The sequence below is a fragment of the Ischnura elegans genome, chromosome 8, assembly GCF_921293095.1.
Source record: "Ischnura elegans chromosome 8, ioIscEleg1.1, whole genome shotgun sequence".
NCBI lineage: Eukaryota > Metazoa > Arthropoda > Insecta > Odonata > Coenagrionidae > Ischnura > Ischnura elegans.
In genome coordinates, this window is record NC_060253.1 from 3280818 (window position 1) to 3304943 (window position 24126).

At 42.2% G+C, this 24126-nt stretch overlaps 1 protein-coding gene across 1 annotated transcript in view; it reads left to right on the top strand.

The window, feature by feature from the left end:
* LOC124163709 (adenylate cyclase type 6-like) overlaps positions 1–24126 on the top strand; it is a 241491-nt gene that overhangs the window by 207674 nt on the left and 9691 nt on the right. The window contains exons 15-25 of the mRNA XM_046540776.1: positions 520–679; positions 5194–5291; positions 5660–5744; positions 6121–6237; positions 7074–7235; positions 7667–7845; positions 9509–9666; positions 21242–21351; positions 21501–21720; positions 23137–23268; positions 23749–23873. Of these exons, the coding sequence (XP_046396732.1) occupies positions 520–679; positions 5194–5291; positions 5660–5744; positions 6121–6237; positions 7074–7235; positions 7667–7845; positions 9509–9666; positions 21242–21351; positions 21501–21720; positions 23137–23268; positions 23749–23873 (1546 nt within the window). The remainder of the gene's footprint in view (positions 1–519; positions 680–5193; positions 5292–5659; positions 5745–6120; positions 6238–7073; positions 7236–7666; positions 7846–9508; positions 9667–21241; positions 21352–21500; positions 21721–23136; positions 23269–23748; positions 23874–24126) is intronic.

The window sequence follows — 24126 nt, forward strand, 5'->3', positions numbered from 1 at the left end:
AAGTGGATCATCTCCTCAGAGAATATCTGACCTTGAGTATTCTCTTGAAGGAAGCCTTCACTGTCTTGGGTAATAATACTTGCTATTTAAGGGGAAATGTTTTCTTGAAAAAATTAAACATATATTAGAAGGACTTCACAATATTTTTGTGAACAGGTGATAGAAAAGTGGGATTTTCTGGTAAATTTGAACTGAAATATTGGGAGTTGGCCAAATGTTTCCACGAATGGAGTGAGTTTTGAGCAGATGTCGAAGGTAGTGTAAGGCTATGCGGGGTAAATGAGAATGGGGAAGGAAGAGAATAGGATTTTTGGATATAATGAAAGGGGGAAATGTGAATAGAAGTGGGAATCGCTTGAAGGGAGGGGAGGCTTCCTTCTCAAATACTTCGAGGAATCCAACATTAATCGGTAGAATACTTTAATAATGATAACTTACGTTCCTGCCACAATCCATGGTATCAACATGAGGTTGTGGAGGCCGTGGCATTCCGTATTGAACTATTTCATTTGATTTGAGGATTGGCTTCGTGGAGGCGTCGGAGCGGAACCGCGACCCAGAGGACGAGGTGAACGAGTACTTGGGCCGTGCCATCGACGCCCGGTCCATCGACCGACTGCGCTCCGAGCACGGGCGGCGATTCCTCCTCACATTCAGGAGACCCGAGATCGAGGAAAAGGTGAGAAGAGACACCTCAAAATAGGCACCAACACATTTCACTCCTTCTGATGGTGTTCCCATTCCATGGTATATATATGGTCTTGAAGAAAGCGCTTCTTGCAGTAACACTTTGGTTGAATAAATAAATATGTATATAAAACGTAAAAACCGATCGAAAAGAACGGAAAAATTGGCTATGAAAAACACCAAAGCATATTCTAAAAAGACACAATAACAGACACACGTTTCCAGTCCACATACGCTTGTGATTGGTCGGAGTGAAGCTATTAAATACCGTAAACTCGAGGGTACCCCTTATTTGGGGAAAATAAATCTTTCCGCAAAACTTCATGCCCTCAACCCCCTAATTGTTTTCCATTTCATCACACGAATTCGAATACGAAATTTGATCTCAATGGGACGCCTTAGACCCGTGTCGATTCGAGTGACAATTTTAATTGTAGATGCCATTATCATTATTATTGTTATCATTGGGAAATTGGTTGTTAATGTTTTCGCTTTATTTAAGTCAGAGTGAAAGTCAGAAATTAATAATTTTTTGCACATTTTTGATGAAAATGGCAAAATGTATGTGATATTGATAGCTAATACCATTGTCATCATATTTTCCCTAGTGTGCAATCTTTACTTTTCCTTTGCTGAAAAGGGCACCATAGAATCAGATATTGGACTTACTACTGCGACAAAAGTAAAAAAAAGCATCCTATAACTTCTTCAGCTGAGGAATTCAAAGTTTTTAACTATCTCTTTATCAGATAATCCTATCAATTAGTCAGTAATGTCGTATGATATGCTTTTAATAAACCCAATTTCGTCTACGGGCGAGAAAGTAGGTAGACCTCACATTGATTCTCCGAGCTCGCATATCTTTATTTTACGAAACTTATTTAGTCTCATGTTACTGTAAATATGTATTAATAAAAACCAAGAAATGAAAATATAAGAGCTGTACAAAATTCTATTAACTATGTGGTCTTGCATCCTATTTCCAACACGGGGAATATTAAATGAATCTCCTTTTCAATATTAGATTATTTTTCCGAATTTGATGCAATTAAAAAAACGTTAGAAATTGCAGGGGTAATTAATTGTCAAAAAGCTCGATAGAAAATACAGAATCAGAAACAAGTGACAGGCTTACTGAATTATTATTTTTAATTACATTTTAATCGCCTTAAACCCCTATTTCAAAGGTCTTTCCCGCGGCTGCGCCTTGAGCTCCCATAAAATCAAAGGTAATTGAACTTGACTGTAGTCGGCGGAGAATAGTTTATCGCAGTGTTTTCTTAAGTAATTTACTTAAGTCGTTAACTTAAGTTGCAAGCTATGGGGAACTTGAATGGGTCGTCTATTTCTATAAAAATTATTTTGAACAGGTAAAATGTATACATTAGCTCGCAAAAATATCTAAAGATGCTCCATTCATCATCAAAAGAAATAAAAAATTTACTTTCAAAAATCGAGAAAAATTTCTCTGAGCAGACCACTGCGATAAGACACCCGAGCTATTATGCCGAAGCAAAGCGTGACGTCATGTGTGCCTTAACTGCCGTCGGGAGTCGGGAAATACACTGAGCGCATGCTGTAAACATTGTTTTGAGGGAGGATTTAGCCGCTAATCGTTAATTGTGCATGTGCTGATATTCTTGGGTAAGTTTTCCTGTTGCTATTGTGCCACGATTTTACTTGGGATATTAATAATGCGACAGTGGGATGATGAAGTACAAGCTTTTTATCTCGTATATTTCAGTTGTCAGAATAATGGATGATGGAATTTGTTGTGACAAATTATTGCTATGCGTCGGCGGAAAATCGCGACGCAACAAAAACTTTAAATATTGGATGATAACGGTTTAATTATGCGTAAACGCCTCAATTTTCTCGGTTTATTGGGATGTTCCATGCCTTGGTGAATTTTCAAACCACTCTGTTTATTCCATTTTAATCTAGTTTTATTTTTGGTCAAAACACTTATTACTTGACACACTTGCTAATAATATTCAAGGGTTCTTCTGAAAGTACTCACGGTAAATATTTACTGGTGGAAATAGCTAGTGCTGGCTTGAAGAATTAAAGACTGTCCAAATGCTCGTGTGTCATTTTTCACATTCATTTTCAGTCACTTCCTCTCAATCTAAATCCATGTGAATCATGTAAATTGGCATACTATTTGCAAAAGGTCACATGTTTTGTTGAGCCTAAGCAAAATTTTACAATTTTGGCCCTTTGACCTCAGGATATGGGTCCAAACCAAAATCCGAAATTCGCCCAATGAGGTTTCAATGTTATAATCAATTCGAGGTGCAAAAAAGTCTTAATTTCATTGACAAAGATGTCAATTATAACGTTTTCAAAATACGAGAAAACAGAAAAAAAACTTTTATTGACGAAAGTTCAACCGTTGACCCAGCAAGGTCACAGTCAAGGTTAAAGGGGCGGCAAAATGCCTAGCATGGTAACAAAGGTGTCGATCCATAGGTTTTAAAGGGTGCCCAAGTCAATGGTATTGTCTTATCCACTATTTGATCTCCAAGGTTAATACGGACGTTAAAAAGGTCGTAGAGGAATACGTCGGGCTACCATGATGTGTCCAACCATAGAGTCACCAGGGTGCCTAAGTCAGTTGTTCAGTTCACAGACCCATATCGTTAATATTTTGACCTTCGAAGGTCATCATAGAGGGTCAGAGGTCATATAATGGTATTTGTTCCCAGGCAAAACAGGAACGTTGATGAAGTGTTTCGGGAGCGTCTGACGGAGTATTCTGGAAGTAGCGGTCAAGTGTTGCGGAAGCGTTGAGGAGGTGTCGCGGAAGTGTCCGGGAAGCAGATTATAGCCCACTTGGAACGCCTCCGGAAGCGTTTCGGAAGAGTTCGGGGAGTGTCCATCCGACACCTGACGCTGCCACTTTGCAGAAAAATATTTCCATATAGAAAAATAAAAGTTTAATTGAAAATCATGGAAATAGTAATGAACAGCAGGCTTCCGTAAAATGAAAGGTAGGAAAAATTTATGTAAAAAAACAATGTCGATTCCAAAAATCGAACAAGTTTGATGCATCACTTTCTTTTCAATTGCTTTCAAAACCAATTTTTAAAATTGAAACAATTAATCTCGTATATTTCTGTCAAATTACTTTTGACATATTTAAGGGTCAAATGTAATATCTCAATTAATGTGGACAAAAAAAGGCACGTAAAACATACTCCAATTAATTAACACTCCACTTGGGACAATAACTCTTCTTTTTTTAAATTCGAAATCTCGGCAGCACTTCGATTTATTATATGTCAGCATCAATATCTTCGGTTATACACTTAAGTCTCCTTCTCCGATTTTTCAATGCCTCATTACCCTCCTTGTTCCGTTTCTCCCAGAAGTACGAGCTACTTTTTATTCATCCTTCGCTATGTTTCCGTTACTGTTAAGCCTGCCTCCAACGAGCCGACTACTTTTCCCTTTCTCGCCTGCTGACAAAGGCATCTCAAATCAGGATAGGAGCATATCCTTCTCGATCCAAAGAAAAATGTGTTGTGGCAATTTGCTCATCAGTCCTTCCAGAAAATCTAAAACTTCTTCAAAATCAACTGCATTCAATACGGAATTCATTAATTGAATCTGCTCGTTGACTCTATTGTTTAAATCAAGAGAAAGCTCGCTATGGCCTGTAGTGATTTTTGTCATTTCGTTGAGATATGCGAAGGAAAATTCAGTGGAGCGCTCCGAATGTGCGCACTTGATGCCGTTGAGTTCGTCTATTCTTAAGAGTTCATCGCGAGTCGTGCTCTGGGTTGTGGGAGACTCAGTGGTCGGTCGCGTATTTGGACGACGAAGATAGGAAATGGTTTGCCTTATTTGAATTTCCCTGAACGACCAAAGAATAACGACCCACTGGAAAGGAAACCCATTTTTGCGCGGAGCGATAGTGGCGGCACAACCTTCGTTGGGACACCTTTTTCCCCCATAGTACATGCGTCCCGTTAGGCTGCAGGAGTTAGATGGACGTTAGGAAAGCAGCCATTCCACGGAACAAAGCAAATTTCATTATTTAGAGGATGTTTTTTGTGAGTTTCTTGATTATAACGGTATATTTTATGGATAACTAATTGTATTTGAGTAGAGGTTGATCTAGTTACTTAATTCGAGAGCACTGAATTGTGATTTGAGTAATGAGAATAGTTTTTAAATGAATTTATGCAATTTTCCCGATGTGCGGAGTGCGATAACTTCCCTACAACTTCACAGCCGCTGATGTTTTACAATGACCCCAACGTTTTTACTAACGTCTCTTCTGCCATCTTTTCTGTGAGAGTGGATTCTGACACTGCAGTGAGAACTCGCTCCGAAGATGACGGATAAGTCTTCTTTTGAAGCGTTGGCGTCACTGCAAAACGTATTCGGGTGCGGAGCAATTGTCATATTTTGAAGTGAAGCTATTTCGCCGAAGCATTGCAAAATATTCAACCGGAAATTAAAAATTTGTAACATGTTCTTTGTCTTCCTTCTTTCTAGTACTCCAAGGAGCCTGATCGGCAGATTTCGACGTACTTTATGAGCTCCATTTTCGTTTATGCCGCTATCGTTATAGTGCAGCTCACAATCATTCCCCAGTGAGTACCTACTCTAAGTTAATTTAGCAATTTAGTTAAATAATTCTATTCATTAATATTCTGCAAAATTAACGGTTCAACTGTTTGTTACCAATATCTATAATTATTATAAATTGTTATGGTTGTAATAAATTTGGTCTGTACTCGGATTAAAACTATCACCCATTTGTCCAATTTGTTCACAAATGCATGCATGCTTTAGTTAATTTCTCATTACACATTAAACTTACTACCAATTTTCCTAAAATAATTCTATTCACGCGACCGGTTTCAATACATTTCGTATTATCGCCTAGCGACAATTTTTTAGTTAGAGTACGTTAGTGTTTTACCATATTTAACCTATTTTATTGCCTTTTTTCTTTCAGCTCATTAGTAATGTATTTCTCCTTCGCATTTTCCGGAATTGTAGTCCTGGCGTCTAACGTCGTGATATTCACAGAAACTAATAAGGTGAGTTCTATCTCATGCTATCAAAAATGCCAAAAAATAAGTTTCTTTTGTCACTTTTGCGATTTTGCGTCACTAACTTTTGTCAGCGAATCTCAGATTTGGATTCAGCCCCAAAACATAATCAAGCGAAGAGCTTTTCCGTAGCAAACATTTCCTCAAAAACAGTCACTCTCCACGCCATCCACCTAACCCATGTCTCGAGAGCTTCAACCTGTTCATATCCTCATCTGAATGAGTGTATTCTGTTCAATTATTGCAAGTGTAGAAAATGAGAGTGACATTGTGATTGCCGCAGGTTGGGCTATCTTTGATACGCCCGATGCATTTTTCATCATCGACGTGCGTTGATTGAATTTCGCAATTGTTTTTTGCGCAGGTGGCTCCGCACTACATTCACTCGATATCCTCGCAAATCCGCGGCAGCAGAGGAGCGGCCCAAGCTCTCGCGTCAACAATCATTGTCTCCGTGTTCGCCATTTGTCTTCTGCCGATGGTAAGTTCAATCCATATTACATCCACAGATTTGTGTTTATGAGCAACTATTGAATGATGCAAATATACGTGTATCTTCACCAGTTGAAATTATTTTTCAAAGTTTAATGAGTTATTTTTTCTGCCAACGGGAGAAACTATCGTGAATAGCCGTGAAATAAAGTATTGTGAGAATACAAAATCACAAGGGGAGGCTGCGAGAGTTGTCTCCTCGATTTGAATGTCGTATTTATTGTTTTTTGAAGGAAAGTAGATAGAGTGTTATTTCTGAGTTAATTGGTCCATCTCCTCAGAGTTTCATTTGAATAAATTATTTGAAATCATCGAATCAGCCCACCGATCATCCCATCCAACCAATGGTAAGGATGATAAGCCCTCGATAAAAGTAAAATATTTAAAATTTGTCATAAAAACATGATATATCAACGCAATTTTTATGATTAGATACATCAAAACTTACATCTTTGGGCCCCGAATGAGCGGCATTTGGGCTGGAAGGGTGTCACTCCAAGCACTATGCTGATCTCGTAGCTAGGGCAGGGGAATGGCAATTCTTGCGCCCATCTTGTGATTGTAAATAGTTTATTGTAATGAAAAAAAGGCGGAGTTGGACCGATAGTGATCACCAAACGACGATTTGCGTTCGCTGATCAACAAAATACGCACCATTCAAATCGCGGAGTCGCCTTTCGCGGTCAGCCTCGTCAATCGGTCTTATGCCTCGCGAGCCGCTCTTCTCTCGCTTGTGGCTCGAGGGGAAGAGAAGCAATGGAATGGATGAGCAATCATTTTCTCCCGTTGTTTCCGTAAAAGTTGGCTGAATAATTTCTTTGGCAGATAGGTGTACAGTCGTTCAGCTTAGAGGTGTGCCTCCGGCAGACTGTCAACAAATCCCTTTGGGAAGTGAGCGAGGAGTATTTGCGGCAGGATGGCCTCGCGTTCGGACAAGAGGGCCCACACCCGCACTGCCACCAAATGCCCACATCGCACTTCCCCGACGTAAGTACACACCCACTCCAATTCACGCTTTAACATAATTAAGCCATTGCATTCTGGGATGGACCGGCTAATTGCGGGCTCCTGTGGGAGGAGAAAAAAAGAAAGGATGAGCCGGAACATTCCTTTCTCCTTGGAACCTGCAAATGCGTGAACTGTGGCACGAAGGAACGCGCAAGACCCCTTCCGTCGCTTCGCCCCTTGTTACTCTCTCTCTCTCCTTTTCCATTCATCAACCTTCTCTCAACATTTTAATTATAATTACATAGGGTTTTGGGTTGGAGGCTACATCCCGCTACCTTTTCAATTTAATTTTCACACATTTCACGCGTTAGCGCTTTTAATTTTCTTTGAGGGGAGGAAGTTGACATTTTGCATTCAGGCTCTTCATGTATGGGTTAACGCTAGCTCTTCCTTATTCTCGTCTGATGCAGTACTTCACCTTCTGCCTGCTGCTGGCCATGGTGATGGTGGGTGCCTTCCAGGTGCTCGCGAGCGTCACCAAAGCCCTATTGCTCGCCGCCGCCTGTTTCACTCACCTCTGCATCGTGGCGCTCTCGTCGCACTCACAACTCTACGTCACCAGGGACAAACTTCTGCACTTCTACAGCGGGTGAGAAGACCCCTCTTATACCCTTTATAATCCGCAGGTTAAACCACAAAATATTAATGATAAAGACAATTCGGCTCTTCTAATGGTTGGTTTGCTGTGCCGCACTACCAAGGAGAATGTGTGCCAAATTCCTTCGAATGTTTTAGTTCAATCTGACCTAGTAAAAATGAAAAGTCATCTGCTTCATTTCCAAACACAATTTCATTATACCGGATACAGTCGAGTTTGTCTTTCGAGAAAAGCATCACGAATCGTATGAACCGCGAGAATCTGATTTTAAGTGGGACTTGCCTTTCTTCAGCTACAAACATGCTGTGTTTGACCTAGTCACAAGTCCAAGGATTGTGGTGAATATAGAAAAAAAGGCAAACATCATCGTGCTTAGCCGGCTTTTCCTGTCCATTTACATGGCCCTCCTCCAGGGTGACCATGCTTAACGAACACGAGGTTTGCATCTCGAAACAGTAGTGTGGCGCAGGAGACGGCAGACGTCACGCCCTCTTCAACTCGTTTGCGATGTTTGTCAACCCTGAGTGTTGCTGAGTCCGAGACGTGCTTACAAGGGAACTTCCCGATAGTCTTGTGACCCAAATATTTTGTTAGGGAAACTTAGCCTGAAAATCAATTTGACGGAAGATAGCTTAGGCATGCAAGTGATAGCGTATGATCAGTCGGATTCAATAGTATTGCAACAAACGGAGCGGCGGCATTTTCTATTGTACCAATGGGAGGGAAATTTGAGAAACATCCCCACCTCCCGCAATATTTGTATTACACCATCATTAATGAGATATGTATGCGGGATATGTGCAATGTTTAATACCGCATAAATTGTGTAGCTCGTGCTAGATAATAAATCCAACTCCAGAACTTTAATATTCTTTCTCTCGTAAATTCGCCGATTCCTCGGAAGCATATTTTCATGACGGCGATATTCCCCCTTCCCCTCCACCGGCGTCGCGTCGCCTCCTTCCCTTTCCCTCCCTTGAGGACGCGGGCGTCTCCCTCTTCAAGCGAGTGTCCGCCGAAACCAATCCGTAAGTCATCTCGAATTCCTCTGACCTGTTTCCCGCGCAACCAACCAATCAGCGTGTCGTTCAAGTTGGTGCAGCAATTTGATGGGTGTTAGAAGGACGGTGTGTCTCTTCATAATCCAGGATATGAAGCTCATAAAAGTGCAAAACCTTGCAATTTTTTTCAAACTGAATCGATTTGCATAAAAATTTGGGATTAGACTATTCCTACTCTCTACTTCAAAGTCTCTAATACGCTGATGGGCACTTTTTATTTTTTAAGGGTGAAAAATACCCCTAAATGCCAAAGGTTAAAAAACTACATAAGAAAGTTTTATATGGGTAAAATTTAGTTTGGATTAGATGCTTTTCAACATAAAGTCCCTGAGGACGACAGCAAAGTAAGCTGTCAAATCGTTGGGATCGAGCAAACTCTAACCCAGCCGGAAACCCGAGAGATATCAAGCAGAATATTTTATGTAAATTGCTCTCCCGACGTTGCGGACTGTGTTCACGAAAACATGGCCATGAAAGGAAGTAATGCTGTCGAAGTGCACTGAGAGTTTCTCTTATTGAATCTCCATGACTAGCAGGAATTTAGGCGTGGTCTTTATCTGCGATGGTTTCTAAGATATCGCTGACGTCCGCAGGGCTGCTGCTGGCGGAGGTGCCCAGGGAGGCATCGGCCTTCCCCCAGACCAGCTGGCCATCCTCGTCGCGCTCTTCTTCGCCGCCGCACTCGTCGTCCACGGCCGACAGACGGAATCCACCTCTCGCCTTGACTTCCTCTGGAAACTGCAGGCCACTGGTACGTCTCAACCACATTCCCCGGGCTGGTACGTTGTCTGGAGCGATCGCTTCCCAACCCGAGGGTCCAAATCATTGTAATGGTGGAGATTGCCAGCGGTTTTCCGATCCCTGATTGAGTTAATTGAGGAGGGACCTTTAAGCACAGCACTCCGTCCGTCGGATGGGACGTCAAACCAGGGCAACCTTGACGCCTATCGTATCGACGCCGGGTTTCTCTCCATCCTTCCTTCATTGCATATCGATGGCTAAGTTCTATCAACACGTATCTCAAAATTTGGCCGGTCTGAGTTAATATTGGTAATACTGTCAATAAAACATAAAATTCAAGCAAAAAACAACTCTTTGCTGGCAAAATTATGTTTCTTTTTATGTTTTATGAATTGTTGGTTTTTAGTTTCAATTAAAATTATATAAAAAAAAATACATCGTTTTTTTTTTTGCTCTCCTGAATACTTGCTATTTTTGAGATACGTGTTGTTATAACTCAGCCATCGGTATGACCTTAGCTGTCGGTCGTTTCCTGCAAATATGTATCATGCCTCACGAAGGACATTCCCAGGCGAACAGTCTCATTTTCTTGCCTTCTGCCTCTTTAAAACTTCTCATTCCCACTCATTTACATTTGTTCCTGTCAGCATTAAACTATTTAGGTGTGGAATGTAGGTTCGAAGATTTTCGCGGCGTTGCGTTGGTTAGATGATCTTTCCATTCTATTCGGGTTTCTTCACCGCGTTTGTTGTATTTTAAAGACAACAGTTTCGCCGGCGTTACAGTCGGCGTCTTCAGGTCAAAGGTAAAGTTTTTTTTTTGGAAATTTTTTTCCGCCTTTTATAGGCATAAAATTTTTCGCCTTATATAGGCGGCAGCGGCTGCCGATCCGCTGCTGCTCTCTCATTGGCCGGTTGTCCATCTCTCATTGTTGGTAGTCGGAGAATCCTCTTCCATGCAGTATGCAAGCTGTAGCCTTGATCTCTGTTGAAATTTGCGGGCGTTTTCGCTATCTCAATAACTTCTCTGATCAAGCGAGGGAAGTATTTATTCTCTTTAGCTATTATCCTGGCGTCTTCAAAGAGGATGTTATGCCCAGGTTCACTCCAAGCACGCTCAGATATGGCTGAGAGTTGGTGCTGCTTGTTTTTCGTAGCCCTCCGATGTTCCTGCAATCGGACTTTCATTGATCTGCAGGTCTCGCCAATGTAATATTTACCACATGAGCAAGGCACTCGATATATACCCTCATAAAGGTCCATTGGGAGTTTGTCCTTCGCTCCGGGTAGCATGTCTGATATCTTTGCCACGCAATTGAAACGTGTAATTACGTTGCGTTTTCTGAGCATTCTGGCAATCTTTTCTGATGTGCCCGCCACAAAGGGAATTGTGGCGTATGCTTCCGGCTCCGGCCGGCTCTCTTCCTCAGAGGTCCTTTTTGGGGCTGCGTCTTTGTTCTCCTGCTCCACAAATCTTCTATTCAACATGCTACTGCTGTAGACATTCCTTACCAGCACTTCAATGAGATGCTTCTTCTCCGCAGATAGTGACTCGGTATCTGAGATGGCATAGGCACGATGTATTAATGTTGCCACCAAGGAGATTTTTTGCACTGGGTGGTGGTGCGAAGAAGCGTTCAGATAGCGGTCAGTATGCGTTTTCTTTCTGTGAACGGCATGTCCTAGGAGCCCATTTCTTTTCTTTTTTACCAAAACATCCAGGAAGGGAAGTTGACCATCATGTTCCATTTCCATTGTGAATTTGATAGCGTGGTGCTGCGAGTTGAGATGCTGTAGGAATTTCTGCAATTCTTCGGCGCCATGGGGCCAAATGATGAACGTGTCGTCAACGTATCTCAGCCAGAGCGATGGTTTCTTTTCGTACGACGCGATGGCCTTTTCTTCGAAATCCTCCATGAAAAGGTTCGCTACAACTGGAGATAGTGGAGACCCACACTGACTGGAGTGGATAGCTGCCCCCTCTGTTTGTTCGTAAAATTCCCCATTCCATAAGAAATAAGAATTTCTTAGACAATATTCCACTAATTTGGGAAAGTCATTCGGGATGCCTTCAGAGATGAGTCGTCGGATGATATCCACTGATTCATGGATAGGGACGTTTGTAAACAGAGACACCACATCAAAGCTGGCTATGATGTCTTCGTTTGTGACGGAGACCGTATTAAGAATATCAATAAAATGGGATGAGTTCTTCACATGCGATGAAGTCCGTCCAACGTATTCCTGGAGTGATTGGGCTAGATATTTGGATAGCCAGTAAGTTGGGGCGTCGATTTGACTCACAATCGGCCTCAGAGGTACGTTTTCTTTGTGGATTTTTGGTAGGCCGTATAGTCTCGGTGGTTTCGCAGCCGAAGGGAGGAGGCCTCGTTGATATTCTCTTGGAATGGATGAACTCTTGATGATGGCCCTGGTATTTCGTTCCAATTTGCTTGTTGGATCGGCCTTCATCTTTCTGTAGGTTTGCTCCTGGAGAAGAGATAATATTTTCTTTTCGTAGTCTTCCTTTCGCATCGAAACAGTAGCGTTCCCTTTATCTGCGGGTAATATGAGAATATTACCATTGTCCTGGAGCTTTCTCAACGCTCGTCTCTCTGCAGCTGTTATATTCGGTCTCGGTGGTCTTGATTTGCGGAGGATACTCCCCACGTCTTCCCTTATCTCATCTGCAATCCCTTTTGGCAGCTTCCGGATGGCGGATTCAACTCCGGTGATTATTTTTTCTTTCGGAATTGTCTTAGGAGCAATGGCGAAGTTGAAACCTTTCGCTAGAATGCTTTCTGTGGCACAATCCAAGGTTTCGTCTATAAGGTTGAATACGGAACGGCCCTTTACAGGATCATGAACTGGATGTTGCCTGCTTCTCAGTTTTTCAAATTTCTTAATCTGCGTTTCCCGTACCGTGGCTTGAGTGATGCGGGATGACTCATAGGTTATTTTGTCAATAGTATCCCAGTCGGCAGTGGACAAGATATTGCTTAACTCCATATGAGCATTGTAGATTTCCTTCGAGCAGAAATGGAGGGCGCCACGAGTGTGGTGCACTCTTTCTCTAAGCAATGCTTCGCTGGTGCGTCGGAGAATTCTCTTGGCAGCACGCGTGTTGAGATGGTGTTTGACGTTGACACAAGATGGCAGGGTGTTTGAGTCTCTGCAACGTTGGAGGAAGGCTAAAGAAGACATCAACTTTACTCTCCTTTTCCGAAGTTTCTCGAAACTCCGTATCTTCCGATGAATCTCCTCCCCGTAGAGGCGAATAATGTAGGTTCGAAGATTTTCGCGGCGTTGGTTAGATGATCTTTCCATTCTATTCGGGTTTCTTCACCGCGTTTGTTGTATTTTAAAGACAACAGTTTCGCCGGCGTTACAGTCGGCGTCTTCAGGTCAAAGGTAAAATTTTTTTTGGAAAAATTTTACCTTTTACCTGAAGACGGCGACTGTAACGCCGGCGAAACTGTTGTCTTTAAAATACAACAAACGCGGTGAAGAAACCCGAATAGAATGGAAAGATTATTTAGGTGTGGGTTGGTAGGTATTAGGGAGGAGATGGCCGACAGCTTAGGTGATATTCGCCGTGAGGAAGGTTTAATAATGAAGGATGGAGGAAGACCCTGCGACGGTATTGCAACTGCTCTTAGCGGAAGGCGTCAAGGCGACCACGGCTCATCCTGAAGAATTACACGGGCGGAGTGTTGTAAGAAGTGTTCCCCACACTTAAGCACGGACCAGACAATCTCTGAAGAGCCTTAGCCACTGCCGGGATCTGAATACGGGCCCGCGGGACGGGAAGCCACCAATTGAGCCAACCCATTCCTATTCATTTCACGCATGAAAATTTACGGACATCGAAGAAGAAATTTTGAGGAAATTGCAGATGTTATTTTTAAAAATGATTTTGGTCGTAACCACGGTTGGTCGTGGGACGGACGGTCGCAAATAGATAATGCGAAGTTACGTGTCGCACCTGTTGATAATTTAAAAGGCTGTAAACGACCGCATGTTTGGGAGGTAGTTCATTTGCGGCCTAAACGATCCCTCGCTTCAGTTTTAGGGATTTAAAAATAAGAGAGGAGTGAAAGGACGCAGTGATGATGGGATCCCGTTTTCTCAAATTGAGAAAGCAAGAGGCCCGTGGATTAAATTCCCAACGTGTAGAGGGCTCCACTTATCAATGCATCCAAACAGGGGCCCGATCACCCCCCCCCCCCCCCCCGAAGTTTCCTCATTCACCGCGATCTCTAGAAGGGCTTAACCAGCCAGAGAAAGCTCAGAACACCGCAGAAATTCTATTCATAACCGACTTACTCTTGTCCTTCAAGTGCTTCTTCAAGGCAGTAATGCCCTGACGAAAGGAAGTTGGCCAGAGGTCCCACCACAATGTTAACTGCGCATGAATTGCAGTGCAAACTGCACTCAAGTGCATTAATGACCTTCATCCGAAATATCCCACTCTTGTGAAGGAGCGTAATCCCCCCACTTGACTGGTTCTATTTCTACTCGACCTCCTGACGTATTCCTTGCTTAACGATTACACTATCGCTTCTAAAAAATATATCTGAAGTAGGCATTTTCAATAATCATGCACTCGAGCACGAATATTTTGTTAGTTAAAGAAGACATTGCAACATTTCCACAGGATTATTTTCATGCTACGTGTATCGTTGTTGCAGTTACATTATCAAGTGCACCTGTTGATGGGAAATGTTGATGAGCGTGTTAAAATAAGTTCATTTGAAGTATTTCAATGCCTCATTCAGTTAATATTATATTTAAAACTCTCACCATATTGTGCCGCATATCATACAAGGTATGAATATTTTAACTTAGTAGCCAATGAAGTAAAATTTTAATCGCGAAAAACCACAGGACCTATGGAAAGATGTCGACTCTTGAGAGCAATAATATCGACAATTATACTGTGAACAACCTGATAATCTCTCTGACTCATTGTCTTGTGAGGGATGAGGAGGTTTGCATTTACACGAAATGAAACTTGATTTCTTCCAACTGTTCGAAATTGTCAATTACCCCGTTCATTTAAAATTGTGGATCGATCATATGTTCCCATTTCATTCACCCCTCCTGCACTTTACTCTACCTCCCACCCTTCGCCACTATACGTCATCATGAATCACTTTCCTCAGTCAGCCGGGGAATCTAGGAAACCCTAAGCAGTAAAAACTCCCTCCCCCTTTCCTTATCTCACATATCCAGGAAACCCCTTCCCCGAAACTCTACCCTCACCCCTCGTCAATTGAAATGTGTAAAAAGGCTTTCATCTAAGAATCATGATACCTTGAAAACGGCTTTTTATTCTGAAACCGAGGTTCGTCGAAATAAAATATCGTGGAAAGAAGACACAGCAAGTTCATTATGATGTCTAAGCGAGTTCAGATGGAAAAATTGTTCACCAACGTCATGCCCTAACCGGAAGAGGTCGTGTCTTTGTCCTTCGGCGTGCCGCAATTCGGAGCCGATGCGATGACGGACGAAATTTTGAATCACCGCCTAGGAACTGAAGTTAGCTCAGTCGCTCGATGACCACGCGTGGAGAGCCTTCATTTCTATTGCTTGTGAACTGTGTTCCTTTTCCGCCGTGTTAAGTCATCGCCTTCTTCCAATTATCTTTAACAAATGATTGCAGTGATTTGTGAATGCAATTCGCGGGAATTCATCGCTGCGTAATGTGAAGAAGTGAATTGCAATGATGTTAATTTTGAAATATCTTGATCAGTGCATGTTAACAGTGTTGAAAGTGCGTTCGATGGTGTAAGTGTGGAATCATATTTGTGGTAATGGTGAGATGACGTGTTTCTTGGCACCGCGAGTGTTATAGAAGAGGAATGACCTACTGCACGGTCGACGAATGTCAGCATGTGCATTCATTACTTTGAAAAGAGGGAGAAAGGGCCCCATGTCAAAGGTAACACTATTAGCTAGTTATCGCATTTTAAAACGTATTTTTCAATGCCTATGAGCACCACTTGTTCAAGAGAAAAACGACATTTTGTAATTATAAATTATATTAAGTGTATATCGATTTCTTTGCGTTATGTAGCTATGGTATAATTGATTGCATTCCATCAAACATTTATATCTGAACGATACCACAGTAGATTTCCCATATTTCACCACTTCCTCTTTCTAAACTTTCTAAATATTCTCTCCTCTGAGGGGACTACCGCCATTATCCTCCTTAAACTATTGCTAGGCCGCAGTGCAGAGAGTGACGAGAGGCGATCGCAACTATCAAGAAACATAATTTGTAAAATAGCGATAAAAGCGATTTGTGCCTTGTGGTTTTCCTCTTTCCATCTCTTACGCATATTCGATGTATATCGCAATGACTCAAGGTGATGCGTGAATAACGGTTGAGGCGCTTAGATGGTGGGGCTAAATAATTCTCAAGTAAAGATGACTCCAAGATATGTTTGAATCTTAAGAAATAGCAATATATATGTCTACATCTACATTTGTCTAAGAATGAAGGTATTTCCTGCTTTTTCTAGCGAATATAATTATGTTGGTAACTGGACGAACATTGGAAATGCCAATGTGTATTCGTATCAACAGTAAGCTCAATCAATTCATCACGATCGAAATATTTTTTTAATTGTACGTAATCCGAATCAGGCAATTGGACGCATTGATGTTTTTATAGAGATATTTCTTTTGCTAATTTGTGACGAGTTTCTAAATGATTGAAGTGCAAGCCACATTATGTAAGTGCTATGCGTCAAAGCAGAATTATTACTATTCCTTGCCTACGCCCTCGGACATGATTCTTTAAACTAAATCAGGCAGTGGCGCTTAACTTTTCCTTTATCTTCCTCATTTTTAGGGGTGGACAGCCCTTCTTAGCTATATAATGAGCTGGTATTGTTAAACTAATACAATTGCAAAGGTTTAAATGCTCGCCGTAGAACTAGTTCAATGAGACTAACCCATTTAACTAGCTAACGGTATTGATTTGTTAAAAACTCAATAGTGAGATGGCAAACCTGGGTTTTATTGCTAGAAAAATTATACATTGAACCCTTCACTCTTATTCCTTTTTCTAAGAAATAAATAAGTTTAAAATTATCAAACGTATCACCAGCCGCATTTATGCACTGAAATCAATTTTTGCAGCATTAATATTAGGGAGTAAAGAAATCGATATGCAAAACTATATTTTCTGGGGCGGTGGGCATCAAATGCTGGAAGAAGGTTTTTACCATTTATCATGGATATCATAAACAACTATTCCTTTCTCTATTAGGCAATATTCAGGTACTTTGTGTTAAAGGGTAGTAAATACTTACACTTTTCCAACAAGTATCCGCGGACCTCATCACGTATTCTAAATCATTCAATTAATTACCATTACTTGATGAAGAAATAGTATACTAATGCACGTATTTACGGTTGAATTCATTGTCAATCTCGTCATTCAGTAATCATTACTGTAAATCCCATACTTTCAGGAATAGGTAGAGTAGACTAACACGGTCGACCACAATAAAGATCACCTTTCGCCTACAAATATAAAGCGTGATCAGATATCGAAAGAGAAGGTTCAATGTTAATGTGGTTGATTGCTACTTTTTTCGAGAGATCAGTACTACAAATAAATAGCGTGCGGATTCAAACACAATCTATTGTTCTATTTAAACTAATTTTTCAATTTTTTTTATTTAGAACCAGTAAAAGATTGTTTCCATGACTAGCGAATTAGGCTGGACGTTCAGCATGGTTTCAATGGAGGTGACGGAAACCGATATAAACAAGAGCTTCAAAAATTACGATTCCTTTATGAATATTTAGTGTACGTTGTTTTTGTGTATTCGATGGATATCTCTGCGTTTTACGAGACCGCAAGCGCTGCGTTTCGCCTGAAGTTAGTGCACCTGCCTTCCCGACCTATCCCACCTACCCCCCAGCCCCAGTGTGCCTAGTGGATCACTACCCTCGCAAGGATAGTGCAGAACAACGACCCAATTCTGCCCCAGCGTGTGAGAACCGGGGACTCGGTTAGCCAGGCCAAGCCACGCCATTGTCTGTGTGGGACGGGGTTCTGATTTTGAAGCCCTGACCTGCCTTAAAGTGCGGAAGGCGTGCAATGGTCAGGGGCGTGTGCTTTTTGGGGCCCTCAGCCAGCCGAACCACTGGTCGGTGGAGACTGAGGGGGTCTTTGTGTAACAGCCGAAGTCTTCTCGACCTTCCGACCTCCAGATAGGAAAGCCATTCTCTCCAGGCCGGAACAGCGAGTCTTGTTTCCTCGGGCGAGGAGACTCCTTCGGAAAGTGGGTGCGAGTGATTGGCTGCCGTGGGTTAGACCCAGTCGGACCTCTCAATCGTTCCAAATCCCTGTCCCTATCACGTCGTCTGCCGTTGATTCTGCCATGACGCGTCGGTGTCCTGTTAGGAACCTATGTCAATACCGTGTAAGAGGCCTTGTGAATATTGTGCGAACCCCACCCCAACTAGAGTTTGGTCTGCCTATTAAACGAGTTTTTGTTCGTACGCAGGTTTCCGCGGTGATTACTTGAGTTCAGCATTCTTTCGGGCTGCATCCGCGTCCGTTGTCGAAGAACCACAACAGTTTCGCCAGCTCCCTTGCCAGCGTCCTCAGGTGAAGGATGAAGTGAAGCTTTTAGTCCTCTCTTATATAGGCAATTTTTGGCGCCAATTCGGTGGATTTCTTTCGACCAATCAGGGAACGTCCTCGTATTTGCGTCGAATATACCTTTTCCACGCGCTGTGCAAAGGATAGCCATCCTCCCTGTTAAAGTTCGCTGGTCTTTTGACTATCTCAATGGCCTCTCTCATTATTCTCGGGAAGTACTTGTCTTCTCTCGCAATTGTTTTGGCGTCGTCAAATAAAATTGAATGTCCGGATTCACTCCAGGCGTGCTCCGCGATGGCAGAGGCTTTGAACAGTTTGTTTCTGGTCGCTCTTCGGTGTTCGCTCATACGGGTGTTCAGCGCTCTGCATGTTTCACCAATGTACCATTTACCGCAAGAGCATGGCACTTGGTACACGCCTTCGGAGAGTAGTGGTGAAATTCTGTCCTTGGGCCCGGGTAGGATGTCAGCTATCTTAGTGACGCAGTTGAACCTGGTCACAACATCATGCTTCCTCAATACTCTCGCGATTTTCTCAGACGTCCCTGCGATGAAGGGGATGGTGACATAAGTCTTCGGATCCGGCCTGGTGGCATCTTCCGGGTCAGGCGTCGCGGGCACTTGTCCTCTGTTTTCTTCCTTCTCGGCCCTTTTCAGGACCATGTTGGCGCTGTACCCATTTCTTAGTAAGGCTGATGTTAGGTGCTTCTTCTCGCTGGCAATTGAGTCCGAGTCGCAAATTTTATATGCTCGGTTAACAAGAGTAGCCACTAGTGAGCTCTTCTGGCTGGGATGGTGATGTGATGCGGCATTTAGATAGCGGTCGGTGTGTGTAGGCTTTCTGTATACACTGTGTCCAAGCCTTCCATTCCCTTTTCTCTTCACCAGGACGTCCAAGAAGGGTAGCTGATACTCTTTTTCCAACTCCATAGTAAATTGGATGGCGTGATGCTGTGAGTTCAGATGATTCAGGAACCTTTTTAGTTCTTCCTCGCCGTGTGGCCAAATCACAAATGTGTCGTCGACGTATCTCAGCCACAGTGAAGGCCGCTTGTCTTAAGATTCCAAGGCTGTCTTCTCAAAGCTTTCCATATACAGGTTTGCCACAACCGGGGAAAGGGGTGAACCCATCGCGGCTCCTTCCGTCTGCTCGTAGTAGCTGCCATTCCATAAGAAGAAGGAATTGCGGAGGCAATGCTCCACTAATTTCGGAAAGTCCTTCGGGATGCCACAGTCAGTGAGTTCTCTGATGATGTTAAGAGATTCTTCGATTGGAACGTTGGTGAAGAGTGACTCAACGTCGAAGCTGACCATAATCTCGTTGTCGTTGATGACGGTGTTTCTTATTATGTCAATGAAATGCGCCGAGTTCTTTACGAAGCTTGGTGTCTTTCCGACGTGGTGCTGCAATGACTGCGCTAAGTACTTGGCGAGTGAGGTCACCCCCTGCGAGCCACCTCTAGGGTGTTTGGCAGGGGGTGACCAATCACCAACATGCAGCAGTTATACGAGATAACTAATTGCAGTCAACTCCATATGAAGTCGACTATATTATGAAATGGATAAGGACGCCTTTATCAGAAAAAATTGTCATATTATAAAGCAATTTAGAATATGAGGGATATCATTGCCCTTTTGAGGGAAACACTGGAAGAGGGGAAAAAAGTTTGTTCAATGACCGTCGTGAAAGAAGTGCAAAGATAACTGTTCAGAACCTCAATATTTATAGAATAGAACTGTGTAGATAAGGAAAATGTTGAATTCAAAACGTGTTAATTGCGCATTGTACCCAATCAACGGCGTACCCAGGATCAAAACTAGGGGGGGGGTGTGGGAGGCCACGGTTGTTCAAGTTGAAGGTAAGATTTATGCATGGAAAAGGTAAATGAAATCAACATTTTAAGGAAACTGCTAGAGCTCTTTATTAGTTTTTAAAATTATTTGCTCGAAAAAATATTATTTTCCAACCATGGTGTACTGAAAAGTAATCCTCAAAGTTTATTTTAAATCGCATTTACGAATGGACATATCCGTGGAGTATCCGTGCTCATTCGTTTTTCACCACTAAAAGTTTCTCCTCCCTAAAAATATCATGGTCCTTGTCACCTTCATAAGACCTTCACCACAAATTTTCTGTAAAAATGTCCAGGAAAGCAACCATTGGCGTTCGGCGATAGAGGCATAACCCGACAGTTGTATTCCATTGCATTGTGGGCCGATAGTTGTATTCGACGGCGGCAGCCTCTACGCTTATTTTTTATGTTCGTCAAAGTTCGCTCCAAAATCAATTGCCCAATTAGTTATCCAATAAAGGACTTGAAATTTAACAAATAAATAAGCGTATAAGAATTCAATAGCCGTGCAGCGTCCTCTGGACTTCGTGCTAAGTTTTGCGAGGTTTCAACATTTGAAAAATGTCCTCCCTGCGTTTGCGGCATCAAATCATCCGTCACTGTGACTGTGACTTCATCTGTGAAGCCTCTGATTCGTTGCATCATACTTCACCCACTACACCACCGGAACGATTGTGCCCCAAGGCAATTTCGATGTCCAATATGTCGTGGCTGTGTTCACAAATGTCCTGACGAGAGCAAACTCCATTTGTTGGTGAGTCGTGGGCGAAGCAAACTTTGGAGAATATGGGGAAGAATTCGTAGCTGGATCTTTTGCGCGTTATCATAGAGCGAAGGATATGATTATTTCCCCGTTATGAGGGCCATACAGCTTTAATTATTCCCGGTTGTATGAGAGCATTACGAGGGAAAATTTTGGAAGGCGGACGTCTTCTTTTGTTTGTGGACTGGCCGCTTTCAGACTCCAATGAGCTTAGCGTTAATTTTTTCCGCTTCCGTGGGGAATTTACTTTAGGGCATAGGGAAAGCTGAGTATTCAATTTTCATAATTTTTACTCCTATTTTGTCTGTCTTTGATTAAATTTATGGTATATTTTTATTGCAGAGGAAAAAGAAGAAATGGAACACTTGCAGGCGTACAACCGGAAACTTTTGGCGAATATTCTGCCTGTGCACGTGGCCGAACATTTCCTTTCGACGGATAAAAGTGCTGACGTAAGTTCCTCTTTCAATCTTAACAGTCGTCTACCTTGAGTGGAAAATATAGCTGTCTAGCACTGCATTTAATATTGCATTCTCGTATATCGGATAAATGTTAATGAGCTATAACTATTTAGTGAATAGTTTGATATTTCTCATTTCAGGAGTTGTACCACGAGCAGTGTGAATGTGTTTGCGTCATGTTCGCTTCTATACCAAACTTTTCCGAATTCTACGTTGAATTGGAGACAAACAATGAGGGAGTTGAGTGTCTAAGGCTTCTGAATGAGATAATCGCTGACTTTGACGAGATATTATCGGAGCCATGCTTCGCTTCAATTGAGAAGATAAAATCAACCGGGGCCACTTACATGGCTGCATCTGGTAAGGGCTACAACATCTGCCGCTGCTCATTATGCGGGGGTTGCCTAGAAAGTAATGCACTATATTTTCTTTTCTTCGACATTCATTTATTGCTCGTAATGAAAATTACTCCCACGAAAGAATGATGTTTTGGCTACACACTCTAATTTTCCCCGTAATCTCCCTGCCATTCCACGGCCTTCCTGAACAAATGGCGTGTATGTCCTGTTGGCATGAATTCTGGTTCTGGTCAAGGAGCCATTTCTTCTCAGAGTGAATCTTCGTTTTCTCCAAATGTCTTGCATGAATGGCATCTTTTAGTTGCCCAAACAAGTGGACGACCGAGGGAGTCACGTCAGGCAACTCGGTCCAGCCCTGTTCTGCCATGTGTTCGTTCAGCAGTACTCAAAACTGTGTGGGACCGAGCGTTATCGTGACGATTCAAAACATCTCCTGGGTTGGTATGGCGCCGAAGTCACTCGGAGCGCGTCTCAAATTTAGGTAATGCGTTGAAATAGGCTTCTGAATGATTGGTATCACCTCTAAGGTCAATGGCATGGCAACGACAACACTAGCTCGCTGAAACATGTGAGGTGCGACTACCGCGGATGGTCTGCCTGACCACTGCAACTCTTGGAGCATCGCCGAACCGCCTTCTGATGTACTCTGAACCCAGCATCTAACTATACTCCTGTTGACAGCAGATGCTCCATAGACTTTGCACAAACATTTGTGAATTTTTCACGCAGTTTCTTTCTCTTACATTAAGAAATTTGATGACGGCACTCTGTATCACATACAGACGCCATTTAGAAACGGTCCTACAGCTACGCTATTGGTCAGAAGAGCCAGAAATTTTGCGGGCTCACCAATGAAACTTCAGATGCATAGGTAACGTTTCGAGTTCGTACCATTGTTGTCGGCTGAGAAAAAAAATTCGGTGCAAAGTTACTGGGCAACCCTCGTATTTTCATGTCTTTTTTTATGTGAACAGTTGGAAGCCTCCACGCCTCTGGAGCAAAATGAGGGAATGGCATTAATTTCGAAACCTGGTAGTTATGGTGGTATAATTCTCAATATTGGCGGTGTTTATTTGTACTTAAAAACCGTTGGAATTTGAGTTGACAAATGCTTTCTTGTAATGAGGAAATATTTTTGTGTAGTTTTTATTTTGCGGCGGAAGTTGCTGTACTCACATTTACTTTAAGCAATGTATTATTGTAATTGAGGACTCGGATTCAAGGAACAGGAAGGCAATAAGCATCAGTAATTGGCTTGTGGCATCAAAATGATGTCATGCTTATCCAAATACGATTTAATTGTTGAAGTATGACAAGATCCCTTTCTCACCTATTGACTATATTTTGCTCTTGAAATAACATCTCTTCAATAACTATCTCAGGATATTTTTAAATCTTTATATACTTCTAATTACAGGACTGACCGAAAAAACGTGTGATATGATTAACTACTCCCATGTCACTGCCATGGCTAATTATGCTCTACGTTTGCGTGAGCAACTAGCTCACGTAAATGAACACTCGTTCAACAATTTCAGGATACGAATCGGTAAGTAATGATTGCATCGACCTAGAATCGAAACACTGACTCCGGATTTCCGATTTGTAGACCTCTAAGGGATCCGTGACTATGTCTTCTGGGAATAATTTTTAGAAAGTTTTAATTCATCAATAAATACGAGCAGGGCTAACAATGCTGATTAAGAAACGGCCAAAATGAGAGAACGAAACTCTGTTACAAGGCTCCTAACTTGAGTGAGTTATTTTCATGGTCATTTCTGTGATTCCATTCAGGCGAGCTTGAAAATTTGTCTTCATCGTAAGCTCAGTATTGCCACGGATTGTATTAAATAGGAGTTAGTGCCGCAGGTTTTCCTTACCCCAGTATTATATTACCGTAATCTTAAAACTTTATCATACTCTGATTGTTCTTTAGCGAGTAAAGCTATTGTATGTTAGGTATGGAATTAACGTAAATTTTAACTTTGCAATATTTTCCTTTCTTCTTTGTTTGAAAAAAACTATCCAGGGATAAACATTGGACCACTAGTGGCTGGAGTGATCGGCGCATGTAAACCGCAATATGACATTTGGGGAAATGCCGTTAACGTGGCGAGCAGAATGGATTCCACTGGAGTGCTTGACCACATTCAGGTAAGTAAGCATTCCAGAATTGAAATCGGAATATGAATATATTTTATTAGAATAGGTACTTGACGAACAAATCTCACTTAGAGTTGATCGGCGAGACTGAATGAATACTTATACTATTTGATTAAATGAAAATTCTCAGCTTTGTGACTTTTGATGGATTTTTAATAAACGACTTACGCGAAGGCGCAGATGATTGGTGGGATACCAATGGGTGCATTTTATATTTACTGTGCGCCAGCTCTGACATTCGATG